The sequence below is a fragment of the Eretmochelys imbricata genome, chromosome 9 (assembly GCF_965152235.1).
Source record: "Eretmochelys imbricata isolate rEreImb1 chromosome 9, rEreImb1.hap1, whole genome shotgun sequence".
Lineage (NCBI taxonomy): Eukaryota > Metazoa > Chordata > Testudines > Cheloniidae > Eretmochelys > Eretmochelys imbricata.
In genome coordinates, this window is record NC_135580.1 from 21,847,313 (window position 1) to 21,862,331 (window position 15,019).

At 43.9% G+C, this 15,019-nt stretch overlaps 1 protein-coding gene across 1 annotated transcript in view; it reads left to right on the forward strand.

Moving 5' to 3' along the window:
• Positions 1 to 12,022: 12,022 nt before the first annotated feature.
• KPNA4 (karyopherin subunit alpha 4) overlaps positions 12,023 to 15,019 on the forward strand; it is a 59,936-nt gene continuing 56,939 nt past the window's right edge. Inside the window, exon 1 of the mRNA XM_077825814.1 lies at positions 12,023 to 12,329. Coding sequence (XP_077681940.1) covers positions 12,261 to 12,329 — 69 coding nt within the window. The 5' untranslated portion in view covers positions 12,023 to 12,260. The remainder of the gene's footprint in view (positions 12,330 to 15,019) is intronic.

A 15,019-nucleotide genomic window follows, 5' to 3' on the forward strand; every position in this document is an offset into this window, starting at 1 on the left:
AAAATGTAACAGCCTATAAGTAAACTAGCCCAAAATACCACAACCCGTGAATGCTCACATACTGCAGCTGCCATTCCACAGACTTGGCAACATTGTCCTGATGATGAGCACCTTCAGCTCCTTTTAAAGTCAGTGGGAGTTGAGGACACTCAGCACCTGTCAAAACAAAACAACAGCAAAACAAGGACACTGGACTTCAGAAAGGCATATTTGCCTACTATTTCTCTGAGTTGGTTGAAAGTCCCATGGAAAGACCAGTTAGGAAGACAAGAAGTCAAAGGGGGCTGACAATTCCTAAAAGATGTAATACTTCGAACATCTTCCACAGGCATTACTTTGGAATGAGTTGATCTTATAAATTTCTGCTGTAGATTTCCATGACTCTTCTCCATAAAGGAGGATAGACATGATGCCATGTTAAAATTCATATTTTTGTTTCAAGGCCAATCATCATGCTACTTTTTGAAATCTTTTTAAGTTTACAAAAGTTGTTTGCTGCTTTTGATATTCTTCACTTGACATCTAGCATGTCATAACCAATGCATCTCTCTCTAAATAGGTAAAATGACTATTAGTGTTTCTCTGTCTATTGTGATGGTTGCTTTTACGACATTGATAGATGACAAAATATCTGGCTCCTTGTTGATAAACCAATTCCATTAAACGATGTGTTGAACTAAGCAGGACAATGTTATCAGCAAAAACAAGTTCATCCAACTGTACTTTATAATTTGTCCATAAAATTCCTTGTTTGCCTTCTAAAGTTACTTGCATCACGGCATAGTCAATGATCAGTGCAAACCCTAGTGGGGACATAATACTCCAGTTGTGATCTCTCTTACACCAGTGTAAATCGGGAACAACTCCAATGAAGTCAAATGGGGTGATGACATTAAACCAGTGTCTCAGATCAGAATTCGACCCAATATTCTTTTTTTAAAAAAAGAAAAAAACAGAACTTAGAAAGCATGGTAATTTATTATAACAGGACTTCATGGTAGTCAACATTCTGCACAGTGATGTGGGAGATACGGATTTGGTTTCCAATCCGAGGACTAGATCCTCAGCTGGTGTAAATCAGCAATGGAGTTGCACTAATTTATGCCATCTAAGGATCTGGCATGTAGTGTTTTACTCCCTGTGAAGGCAGACTTTGGGGAATATGGTATATGCAGTGAGCGAGAGAGTACCTTGCATTGCTTTATAGCTAATTATGGAGTGGTATTAATAGTTTCCCTTTTCAATCTAGTGCACTGTTGATAGGGAAATGTTGGCCACAAGTTCAGGGATACAAAAAGTAGAGAAATCTTGGAAAACAAAATCCTTAGGGACTCAATATGAAGGGAGGGAGTTGGGAGAGAAGTCTGGTCACAGCAATGAAACTAAACTGATGCAATGACATCAACAGACCTTTGGCTTTATCAGTATCTTGAGTATGTATTAAAGCAATGTTCAAGAACATCTTTCAATGATTTCAGTGTCTTGTACAACATAGTTACAATGGAAAGGCATTGAACCTCATGACACTGGATATTTTAGGATTTATCCAATAATTTTACAATTTCATGTAGCTTATTAATTTGGACAGCTGAGCTGCCGGAAAGTGACTTTTGAATACCATTCTGACTGACAAGGGCAGTTTTTTAAAGAGAGAAAAATTCTCCCTGCCATTAAGTGGAAACAAAAATCCCTTCCCTGCCCAAGCAGTGGTAGCAATAGCAGAGGTATGTAAGGTTAGAAAATAATGTCAGGAAAATGATCAAAAATGAGAATCTGGCACAAACTGTTCAATCAGTATAAGACAAGCAAAAATGATGGAGTGGGGTGGTTTGTTTTGGTTTGGGTTTTCACATCCTTCCTGAATCAATTTCTGCAATGTGCACTCACATTAGTATCTTCCATTCTTCTCTGTAATTTGCTGTTGCTTCCATCTGCTGTATGCTTGTTGAGATCAACCTCTCCCAAATAAGGATTCTTCTTAAGGTTTCTTTTGGGTGCCTTTGTTGCCTCACACCAGTTGGCTTCCACTTGATGACTTCATATGGGAGTCTCTGTTGGCATGTCTGTTGGAGTACATGCCCCAAATACAGTAGAAGTCCGTTTATCCAGTCTAATTGCCAGATCAGATACTTGAGATAAACCTGACAATGGGAAAATAAGATGCTGCTGTGCCATCTAGTGGCCAAAGGAGAGATTGCCTGCTTCTGGTTTGTTTCTGGATAACAAAGAAGTTGTATATTAGCAATACTAAAACTGGTATAGAATGATGTAACACTTTGGGGTTCATCCGGGCCAGTAAGGGCTTCTGTCACCTTCTGCCTGGGCCATAACTAGGGCAGGGCGAGTGGGGCAGCTGCCCAGGGCACAAAGCCAGAAGGGGTGGAAAAAATGAGGCAGTGAAGGATCAGCCCCAATGGCATCAGCCAGAGCAGAGGGTACTCAACCCTATCTCCTGACTGCAGGATTGGGCCCAGCAACATCAGCCAGAGCCCAGGGTGCTCAGTGGGCCACCCTGCAGGATTGGTCCCAGTAACCCTGGCCAGAGCAAGCTCTCCCTGCTGTGCTAGGACCATGGCGGCAGCAGGTAGGCAGGGCACTGAGTGCCGCCAGCTGCCTGACTGTGGGCCTGAACAGAGGCATGTATTCTCATGGTCTGGGTATCCAGAGCTGGCAGGAGCGAGTCTGTCAGCAGCAGCAGCCTGCCCCCAGCACCTGGGCTGGGTTCCGGGCTCACATGGCAGAGCTTGGGCCATGTGACTGTAAGCCTGTCAGCCACAGAGTTGGGGCAGAGCAGCCAAAGGGAACAAGGGGCAGTTCCACTGTGTGTGCAGGGACCATGGAGAGAGTGACCCAGCTTCAATGGCAGGTCCCTAGGTGGTGAATGTGATGTGACCAAGCTGCTGAGAAGCAGGTGCTCAAGGGGCATGAGTAGTCCAGGGAGCTCCTGTGGGAGCACTTTATGGCAGCCAGACTCCCTGGGCAGCAGCCAGCTCCAGAGGGTCTCGCCAGCCGGCACCAGGCTCCTTTGGTGCAGAAGCAAGCACGCATCAGGGGCCCGGGCAATGGATTCTCCCTAAAAATGGGAGAGCCACAAGGCCCTGCCCGTTCCAAGTCCCTGGCCGAGCCAGAGCTGTTAGGAGGCAGGTGAACAGTGCAGGAGAGGAATGCAATCCAATCTTGGCCAGAGAAGCTGTTGAGGAGAGCGGAAGGCAGGGTGTCAAGGAAGTATTACTCCTTGTGAAAGACTAAATCAATTCCATGTTGTTTTTATTGTGACATAGTAATCATTGATATAAATCAAGGGTTCTCAAACTGTGGGTTGGGATCCCAAAGTGGTTCATAACCCCATTTTAATGGGGTTGCCAAGGCTGGCGTTAGACTTGCTGTAGACTGGGGCTGAAGATGAAGCCCAAGCCCCACCACCTGTGGCCAAAGCCAGAGGGCTTCTGCCCTGGTTACAGGCTCCCCACCTGGGGCTGAAGCTCTTGGATTTTAGCTTCCCTGCCCTGGGGTGGTAGGGCTAGGGCTTTGGCTTTGGCTTTGGTCCCCCCACCCCAAGCTAGCAGGGCTCGGTCGGGCTCAAGCTTTGGTTCCCCCATCCTGGGGTCATGTAGTAATTTTTGTTGTCAGAAGGGGGTTGTGATGCAATGAAGTTTGAGAACCCCTGATATAAAATGATTGCTGTAAGTTTAAAGTTCTTTAATATCTATATCTCATCAACTCTAAAAGGTAATGTAATTTCCATGTATGAGCATGAATCATGATATATTAGGTCAGTGGTTCTCAAATTATTTACCATCCAGCCCTTCTGTTATCAAAGGACATAAACTAAGAGGGGAAAGAGTCAACACAGTAAGAGGATGGGGAGGGCAGTTCCCCTATCTTAGAGGTGAGGGGATAGTAGAGTCGAGCCTCCATCTGAGCAGCCCTGGAAAGGCATGCATTTTTATGTGCATTAAAGGTTGTTTGGGTTTTTTCTTTCTTCAACCTGAAATTCTCCCATATACTCTGGCAGAGAAGTAGAGGAGAGTTAAAGCCAAAAGACAGACTAAAAACATTATTTTGATTTTTTAAAAAACCTCATGATTTTTGGCCCCAATCTCATTTTATTTTTCATTTCTTGAGGTTGGTAATACTTTAGTAGGTCTGTGAGCTGCAGCTCAGGAAGGAACCCTGAATATTAATTCTACTCATAACCAGCAGTAGCTGCTACTACAGTTTACTTGGGCTATGCTCTCTTTTAAATAAAGGTTATTTATCAGAATCCACCCCAGACTCCTACCTGTTACCCACCATGGAGCAGCAGAGACATTTGTGCTTGGGGCAGTTAGGGGAAAGACGACAGGCATGTGATGAAAGACACTTGACAAAGGTAATTTACGTTGAAACTATTTTATTTAACATTAGAGACCAAGGGTCAAATCATCCCCATTGTAACCCCATCATCCATGCTAAATTACATCAAGGATTAATTTGGTCTGGTAACTTTATGTAAGAATATGGAATTCAAATTTTAAAAATCAGTTTAAATGTCAATTTTTTTTCTCGGAGATTAAAAAATAAAATTAAATTTGGGGGATCAGAGGGTTTGGGTTTAATTTAAAAGCAGAAAACTTCTCTAAGGTGCTAAAAAATTAAAATGCATTTCTAGCTCAAATTGGATGGCTTGCATCTTCAATGCATATTCCATCATGTTGCTTCCTTCAAGTATACAGACCTCAGTAAGGATGGATGCAGGAGCTTACATGGAGACTTTATTGCTGTAGCAGGAGCAGATGCTCAGTGTGCACAGCCTTTTATTTGCAAACGAGCTGACAACTAGCAGAGAAAATTTGAACCACTGGTTTAGCATTGACCAGTAAGGCAACAACAACAGCAAATAGCCCAGGAAAGATGGCCACCTGCTTTGTGGGAACATTTTCATTTTTAAATGAGCAAAAGTGAGAATCTGGTTCAAATGGTACAGGGGAAAATAAAACTGCAGAAGAGGATGAAGAGGCTTGGCTGAAAGCAAACCCCACCCTTAATGGTGAAATCCTGGAGGCTGTAGTAGCTCAATGATACAGCAGAACCATGACAGTTCCAACACATGAACATTGGAGGGCAGGTGTGATACAAAGGGACACCCTGGTATTCTGTGGATAGAAATCAAGGTGGCTTTTTTGCCTTTGTTTTCCCTAGTTTAACCATATGATTGTGATCTTACTTGCATACATGTGAATCCCGATGAACTCCAGTGAAGCCAACTGTCAGTTATTATTACACCACCAGGGAAATGTTAGTTTGACTTTTTTTTGCTCATCATGATCTATTTCTGCATGGTATAGAATTTTGAGCTTCACTGTGTTGAGAGTTCTGTGCTGACTTGCCATGGGAATCATCATATCTCCTCTGGCTCATCAGTCCTGACGTAAGCACATTGCAGACTCCCCCATCCTTCCATATAACAGCAAACCTCCACCCACACTTCACTAGCGCGTCACAGAAATATATCATTTATGTTTCCAAACTCACCTGCTTGCCATGGCAGAGTGAGGAGAAGTAGGGAGGGGGAAGAGTGGGTAAATATAAGGTTGCACATTGAATTTTTTGGGTATTACAATGGGGCCAGTTCTTTTTAATAGAGCTTATAGCCTGTTGTGGGGCCGTCCTAGTAAATACATTTTCTTTTTAGAAAATGATCATCAAAATCTTTTAAATACTGTACCTTCTTATACTATACATAACTCAATTTGATATATTTACTGGTTTTTGTTTTTTGGGGGGTTTTTGTTAGTGGCTGATACCACTAGATATTTGATATGGCCAGTGTCAGCAAGACTAGTTGGGTTCCAAGGCTCAGATACTCAGTATAAAACTAAAACAAATATCTGTGTGTGTATATACACGTGTATTTATTTGTGTGTGTGTGTATATATAATATATATATATATATATATATATATATATATGTATATATATATATATATATAAAAAAGATATCCTTAGATAGCATAAGGTATCCTTCATAAGATATTCTTCCCACAATCCACTTTTTTAATTCTAAATATTCCACTTCAAGTCTGAAATGGCATATAAACCCCAGGATTAATGAGTGTTTTTGCAGATAATTTTTATCTTCTCAGTTTAAATGTAATATTTCTTTTCTTTCTTTCTTTCTTTTTTTTTTGTAATAAAATGAGGGCTAGGGTTTGCTGGATCTGAAAATTCATTTTCAGTAAATCATTTTACATCAATGCACATTTGAAAAAACAAACAAACATGAGCACCTGCTGAAAGTTAGAGGGAGTTAGATCTGAAGGAGGTTTTTAAGACAACATCTTGCTAATCAACCATTAAGTTACTGCTTACTCAAGTTACAGTGCAAAATCTATAAAATGATGAACAAGAAAGAACCCACTTGCAAACTTAAAATATATTGCCTGGAAATAAAAAGTACACATTTTTATAATGGGAATTTATCAGCTAAAGTTGCAGTGTAAAGGTGCCTTAAAGTGGGCAGAAACTGCTTCCTGAGAATACCTCTTGTGTAGGAGCAGGCCCTCTAAGGCAGTGTATGCACTGGTGGAAGGGCTCTACGTTGGCCCCAGTCCGAGCCCTCAGGAGGGGAGGTGTTGCGGTGTGGCCAGAGTACAGTGAACTGTACTGCACAACTTTACAGCTATCTGATGATTTCCAGGACCCACTGGGGGTGGGAGGAACCATGGGAAGCAGGGCATAAGTTGGAGTAACCTTGAGGGTGCTTTAACTTACATCAAGGACCAGGCAGGCCACTTCATGAGTGAGTAGTGTAGAGCCAGCTGCAATGACCTTATTCCACCTGAAGACTGTTTAAGCCAGCTCAGTCCCCTTTTTGCTGTTTGAGCAATGCAACAATAGATGGAATATAGACTAGGCTCTAGTTCAGTGGTTCCCAATAAATAAAACTAAAAATAAAACTGCAGAAGAGGATGAAGAGGCAGTTGGGGGTTCACAGAACATTACAGGAGGTTCACCAGAAAAATTTCACTAATGGCGGCCAGAGGACCCAGGGCATTGGAGGCAACAGGTGGGACCCAGTTGCAGGGCAGACAGCCCGAGCCCCAGGGAGAACAGGGCAGGGCAGTTGGAGCTGGCAGCCCGAGTCCTGCCCCCGTGAGCGGGGGAGCCGGCAGCCCGAACCCCAGTGCTCCACGCGGGGCTGGCAGCCCGAGCTCCAGGGAGAGCGGGGTCAGGCAGTTGGGGCTGGCAGCCCGAGCCCTGTTGGTCAGCGAGACCTGCAGCCTGAGCTCAGTGGAGCTCAGTTGACTGGGATGGTCAATGGGGTCCAGCAGCAGGAGTCCCACGGAGCGAGGAGGAAATTTAAACTTAAATCTCTGGAAATATTCATTTTTAGGAGGGGGTTCACGAGATTTCACAATTTAGTGAAAGGGTTCGTGGGCTGTTAAAGTTTGGGAACCACTGCTCTAGTTCCATGTCTCTGGACATTTGCATTTAGAACTCCACTCTGAGAAATATATTAAAGCCATAGTTTTGTACACATCACATATGTCATCCTGGAATATACCATACCTATTAAATTTGTGTAATGTACATATTTTGTTATGCTGTAAATACTTTCATCCAACTACATCCTTTTTGGAGAAACTATAAGTACCTGAGTCTCTGTACTTTTTTGGAAGATGGCATAATGTCAGGAAACCAAGGATTTAAAAGGGAGTCTGCTGTCAATCCTTCAAATCCATAATTTCTTCTAAGTATTTGGCGATCAGCAGTGCTGATCTGAGGGTAAAATGAAGCCAATGGTGAGGAAGAGTGAGAAACTGCTTGAAGAAATCACTGACAGTGAACTTTTAAGTTCTTTGCTTTAGTTATGGTTATCATACATGGAATGGTTCTTGTGCTACTCTCTAACACTATTGCAAATACTCTCCATAGTGCCCTCATGAAGAAATAGAATTACCATGGTATCTCTGAGAGCTAGATAAATTAGACTGTAGTTAAACATCGTAGACCTGCTTCATCCCTGATCTCTCAATTTAAGTCAGTGGAGTTACAATAAGCATAACTATATCCTCTGTGAATTATTCTCCAAATGATAACAGACCAGAAAGACAGATCAAAGACTACTGAAGGACAAGCTCCTTTCTATGAACATGCAATTTAATGGGAGCTAAGAATGTGATTCATGAAAAATATACACCCATAAGAATGTTATGCTAGATCTGACAATTTTAGAAGCTTTGAAAGTTCGGGACAGGTCTGGATTTGAATCCTCCAGGGAACAAACTACAAGTCACAAAATAATAGAAAAATTATTGCACCGTCCTCCCTATCTCACAGTTTGTTGCAAAATAATGTGGGATTAAGGTCATAGGAAGCAACAGTGGGAGGGTTTTGGGTGCTGCAGGGCAGTGGAGTGGGAAGATTTTGTGTAGGCCTGTTACAGGTTGTTGGTACTGGTTGAGAGTTAGATGTAGGGCTAATGCATCTACATTGGGGCTGGTACAGATATTGGCTTCTTTTTTCCCCCTCCCCTTCTTCTCACACCCACAGATTATTTAATCCTAGATCAAAGCTGAATTGTGGTGGTGGAATGTGGAAGAGGGGTTCAGCTCTAATGTGTTTGGATAAGAAATGAAAAGGGCAGTACAGCAGCAGGAGAGAGTAAGGAGGGAGCAAGATGTTCTTTCTTCAGGCTCCCATTGGGTCTTAGACCATATAATTTTGCTTTTCCCCTTCCACCACCATCAGTCAAGGGCCTAACCATTTGTGATAATTTAAAATCTCAGGATGTTATCTGTAAAATGTGAGCTAAACCCCAGTATTTTCAATTTCGATAAATAAATAACTAAATACATTTCAATAAAGATAATTGCATTCTGCCAATCAAGGGGCTCAATTGTGCCTTTAAGACACTGGCCCATATTGAAGGATTTTTGGAGCTATAAAACTCCAAGAAATATTCTGCACACTGCTTCCCAGATCTCCCAGGTGCACAAGGGGAGTGACTGAGAAGCATTTATAAGTAGTTCTGTATAATAATGTGCTTTTAAGTGCCTTCCCTTTAAGTTATGAGACTAATGCCTTGGTGTTGTTATAGTGGTAACTCTTCCATGTTTTGTAGTATTTGTACAGATAGATATTATGGTTAAGAATGTAAAGCTTCTTTCATAAATTTCTTTTCACTCTAAAATTTTCAGATGATGGCCTTTTCAGTGCCCAGTAACTCAGAAACACTGGAACTTTAAATATACTAACTATATTATCAAAGCAGTATGATTGACGTCTTCAGCCTTTTGCTATCATGGCCTTTAGTCACACTTTTGATATATTTAGAAAACTTTTTCTGTGTTCTACCCTCCTGGTACACAGTGGTCAATAACTGCACATCTGAGTATTTAAGTCCCTGAATATAGTTGCCAGTGCAATCTTCTCTCCTTCATCATGTCAATGTGTGTAATTATGATAGACATGTTAAGCTAGGACAACTTGAAAGAGGGGAAGAGAGTGAGGAATTTTAAGTTTCCCATTGAAACACGCAACACAATCCTTAATCACAATAGGAGGCTTTAAAATCTGTCTGAAAATTAAAACAAACTGAGGGAGACTTCTTTCAAAGACTTACACAGAACAGGTTATGAACAGCGGGAATCATACAAGAAACTCAGCAGCAGAAGCTTCAGCAAAAAACAAGGGAGGAACTTTCCACGCTAGCAAAGGAAGAAAAGGCACTTTTAACCCATTGACCTCTTCCTATTCCAGTGATGCAGCCACATTCTGCTGAGGACAATCATAAGCTGAACAATTAGAACTATTGCAAAAATGAGCTAGAACTGAAAACACTGATGGAATCTCTTGTTTCTCTGACTCAAAATGGAAAACATCAATTTGAAATTTAGTCACTTTAAAAAAATAAGCTATGAGCGCTGCCATTTTCTTGTGGTTTTACAATCATTGTGCTATTTTTTTCCTAGGCCATTACTGTAGTAAAGTAAATAAAAATATTTTCTCTTTAATCTATTAATAGTCATGAGAGGAAAATATCTCCTTTAAGTGTGATTCAGTTGCACTCGCTGGCCATTCTATTGGTCTATGGGGCCATAGTCATCCACACATTTGTGACTGTTAAACTTGATTACTACAACTATTTCTATGTAGGAATAAACACCACTTACTTTGAAAAAGCTCCAACCCATACAAAATGCAAGCACTTATGAGCAATGTTCCCTCTAATTTTTGACAGGCCATGTGTGCAAAAAATTTCTTCTGTGCAAAGTTTTGTGAGCGTGGTGTTTCACCATGTGCACGGGGTTTAAGATCTGTCTGTGCGCGCACATGCACACAGCTTAGAGGGAACAGTGTTTATGAGCCCATCATCTCAGTGCAGTACTCTCTACATCAGTGATGGGCAACCTGTGGCTCATCAGGGTAATCCGTTGGTATGCCGCCAGACCTTTTGTTTATATTTGGACAGCTGCCCACAGCTCCCAGTGGCTGTGGTTCACCGTTCCCAGTCAATGGGAGCTGTGGGAAACGGCGAGCAGCACATCCCTGTGGCCCGCACCGCTTCCCACAGCTCCCAACAGCATGGTCACTGGGAGCTGTGGGCGGCCTTACAAATGTAAACAAAATCTCTGGCGGCCAGCCAGAGGATTACCCTGACGGGCCGCAGGTTGCCCACCACTGCTCTACATTATCTCCCTGGTGAACAGAGAACCAAATTTCAAATCTGTCCTGGACTCCGGATACAAAAACCATCACTTGAGTCAGCTGGCACTAGTAACTTGAGTTGGCTGCCATCACTCAGTGAATAGGTCAGACCTTGAATGAGCTTCCCGCAACAGCTGTGTGCCCAGTCCCCTCCCAGTCTCCTATGGCCCCACCCTCAAGAGCCTTGAAATCACCCAGGGGCCGCACCCATCCCAGCTAGGGTGCCTCTTCCTGTGGGGTCCTGGTACAGCCGCCTTGGTGTCATTGCCAGCAGGTCCCCTAGGAGTCCCTGGTACTGCCCCTGCAGAGCCCCTCTGCACCACACCCCATGAGTCCCCCTTTCCCCCCCAACTCTGTAAAATCTGTTATGGAGTCCCCCTCCATCACTGGGCATTCGTGGCCCACCTTACAATTTCCTTACCCAGATGTGGCCCTCAGGCCAAAAAGTTTGCCCACCCCTGAGTTAGGGTATCCACTGATTGCAAAGAAGCTACTGTTCTGTCTCAAACTAATCCCACTGTCACTGGGGGAGGTGCAAATTTGATGGAGGTAAAGGGGAGTTGTATAGAGGTAGAAGAAGTGACTCAGAGTTGAGAAAAAATAAGAAACAGTGAAAGCTGAGAGCCCCAGTACCCTGCCATCCCCAAGTGCTGGTTTCTGCATGAGCGCAGGGCTAGGATAAGCAAAATACACAGTTTTGTTCTGTGGTTATTTTAAAAACATAGTGAAAAGTTTTGTAACAATTAATAATAAATAAAAACAACAGCTACTAACCGCTTATGTGCCTCCTCCCCCAAGGCAGCGGGTGCCGCACAGTCTCTTGCCCCCCAGGCTAGAGACAGAGGGAGAAGCCCTCGCAGCTCCCAAGGTACGCGCACAGCAGCCAAGTGGGGCGGGAAGGAGGATCATGATGACATTGTTGTTGACTTTTAGCTGACTCAACAACTGAAAAAGCAGCCGCTGCAGAAGGAGGAGGAGGAAAAGGGCACCCCGCGCCCGCGCCCTCTAAAAATCTGGGGCCCAAAATGGCTGTCCGGCTTCGGGGGGAAACCCCGCTGGCTACTGTGAAAGAAACACTCTCTCCATCACCCGTCTCGCCATCGGTGCCTTCACCCTACGTGTCTCCGCCTCGCTCCCCACGTCTAGCGTCTTGTCCCATCCCCGCCTTCTCACCTCCACTCCCTCCCCCAACTCAGCCCCCGCCCTCCAAGTTCTTCTCTCCCATTCGCCGCCGGCCCGTGTCTCCACAGCCAATCAGAGAGCGCGGCCCGTAGGGGTGGGCGTGGCCTCGGCCGGCTAGATCGAGGCTACCTCCTCCTTTCCCCTCCCCTCCCCTCTTCCCTCCCACCTCGGCTCTGTCCCTTTGCTGGTTACCGGCACATTTCGCGGCCCAGGCAGCCGAAGCTAGCGAGCGGCCGGAAGGAAGCCAGGAAGTGCGGAGGCGGCAGTGGCAGCGGCGGCCTAGTGGCGCAGGCCGCAGCGCGGACGGGCAGGGAGCGTGAGTGAGGCGGCGCCGGGCAGGGGATCCCGGCAGGCCCGGGGGGAGGCCGCGCTCCTTCTCTCCCGCCATGGCCGACAACGAGAAACTAGATAACCAACGGCTGAAGAACTTCAAGAACAAAGGCCGCGACCTGGAGGTAGTTCCCACAGCACCCTGCGGGAGGGGCCGGGCATGGCGGCGGGACTGGGCCGCTGTGCTCTGGCGTCTCTCCTAATCCCGCGCCCGGCACCACCGCCTCCTTGCTGCTGCTGTATCAGCCGAGGGCCTGCTCTGGGGCTGAGGCCTGCACTGCCGGCTGGGGAGGGGAGGGAGTGTCTTCCCCTTTCTCCTCACGGGGGAAGCTACTGAGGTGGGGGTGAGCGCGGACGGGCTGAGCCCTTCGCTTCCCCAGCCGGGAACGGGCTGTCTTCCCCTCCTCACCCGGACAGCTGTGGGGCTGAGGGTGGCTGCCCAGAGTGGGGAGTGTCTGCGCTGACGGGGGAGTTAAAGCCTTTCGGCATTTCCCTTCCGTGGGTGTCTTCCTTTGCTGTGCACCAGGGAGAGGAACAGGGCGGCTGCTGACGGGTGTGTGGATATGGGGGTAGGGGGACCTTTCTCGTCCTTCTCTCTGTAAGAAGCTGGTAGCCACTGACATGGTGGGAGTGCTACTTACTCTTAGCTCTTCCTAGTGCTCGTGTTATGTCTTTGCTTCAGGCTTCATGTACTTTATTTTACTGCTCCTTGTCAACCTGTGATACCGGAGGGAAGGCTTCAGCCAGCACGGTAGCCGAGTTGTTTCAATATTTAATGTATTTGTGGAGTACCTACAGGGCAATGCATAGTTAAAATGCAAAATATTATTTATAAACTGCTCATTGCCGTAACGCAGGTGCAGCTATAGCACTATGGAAACAGTTAAAGTACAGTAAAATATATTTTGTACAATCTCATGTTGATTTGGCACTGTTATGATTTGTGTCAAGCACCATCTGGATGTCAACCACATCAATCCACCCCCTTCCCAGATAGTGATGAAAGCAGTTCTGATTTAGGCCGACGAAGACCCTCACTGAAAAGTGTCCTGTCGTTGTTGGTCCTTGTTTCAGCTATAGGAGCTGCTGCATTAATACCATATGGGACAGAGACAATTAGTCAAGTACGCCAGTCCTAAGCAATTCAGAGTTTCTTCATAAAGTATACTCTGTTAAAATCAGCTCCTTGCTCCCAATAGTTTCTGTGTGGAGGTCTAGTTAAGATCCCAGAACACTGGCATAATGTTATCTGCATGAAACACCACTTAAGTGGGCATCTGTTCTCTGCTCTAACTTCAATTTCTGAATGGGCTCAACATGTGGTAACGCATAGTATAATCTAACGTTGAGATGACACACAGGCATGGGTAGGACTATAGGAGGTCTACTTTTGAAAGTATAGGATGCATTTGCCTCTCCTTCACTAATCGGGGTGGGGGAGGAATCTCTGCTACTTGGGCATGTAGGAATAATCCAGGATCCAATGATGTCTAGGTTTTGAACCTCGATCAGATACGCCAATATAATTTTTTACTTTTTTGTTTACCTGAAATGTTTGGGGATGTCAAATAATGAAATAATTGAGTGTAAAGCATTCAGGGAATAAATGGTTAGTTTAATATTAAAGGATTCAGAAAATGGGGTTCTGCTGTCTGTGTAGAAAGTACCTTCCCCAACGAGATGTTCACTGGTTGCTCTTCAAATATTAAAAAACCCAAAAAATTAAAACAAGCTGTATTATAATTCCAGAAATGTTATTGTGAAGGTTTTTATTTAAAACTAACCACGTACATTTCATTCTCTTCTGTATATTTAGTATGAAAAAATATAATTGAGTTCTCTTAAATCACTACTACTACTTCTGATGCCTAAACATTGCATCTTAATGTTGGTTCCATAAAGTTGTACTGTGTATATATGTTAATTCTGAATCCTTCCCACAAAAATCATAGGCCTTTGTAATTTGGATAACACACAGAAATGGAATGTGATAGCATGTCTAGTTTTAGTTATTGATTAAATTTTAGAGACATCAATTTAAAGATCACCCTCTTCTTGGGAAACTTTTTACCTATATTTGTTTCAAGTCGCCAGTAAGATTACTATTATTGAAAGCATCTAGAGGAAAATATTTCTTTTAGCTTGTTTATTTTAGGCATTTTATAGTAATTTAACACTGTTTGTCTTCTTTGAGGGGAAAACATTTTAAAATAGGAAAATTTGTAAAACCACAAAAATTGGCAGGGGGACTTAGTGATATGTGTAATACATGTACATTGGCCAAACTGGACAGTTTCTATGTAAAAGAATAAATGGACACAAATCAGATGTCAAGAATTATAACATTCAAAAACCAGTTGGAGAACACTTCATTCTCTCTGGTCACTTGATTACAGACCTAAAAGTGGCAATTCTTCAACAAAAAAACTTCAAAAACAGATTCCAACGAGAGACTGCTGAATTGGAATTAATTTGCAAACTGGATACAATTAACTTAGGCTTGAATAAAGACTGGGAGTGGATGTATCATTACACAAAGTAAAACTATTTCACCATGAAGAAAAGGAGTACTTGTGGCACCTTAGAGACTAACAAATTTATTTGAGCATAAGCTTTCGTGAGCTACAGCTCACTTCATCGGATGCATTCAGTGGAAAATACAATGGGGAGATTTATATACACAGAGAACATGAAACAATGGGTGTTACCATACACACTGTAAGGAGAGTGATCACTTATGATGAGCTGTTACCAGCGGGGGGGTGGGACTGGGGAGGAAACCTTTTGTAGTGATAATCAAGGTGGGCCATTTCCA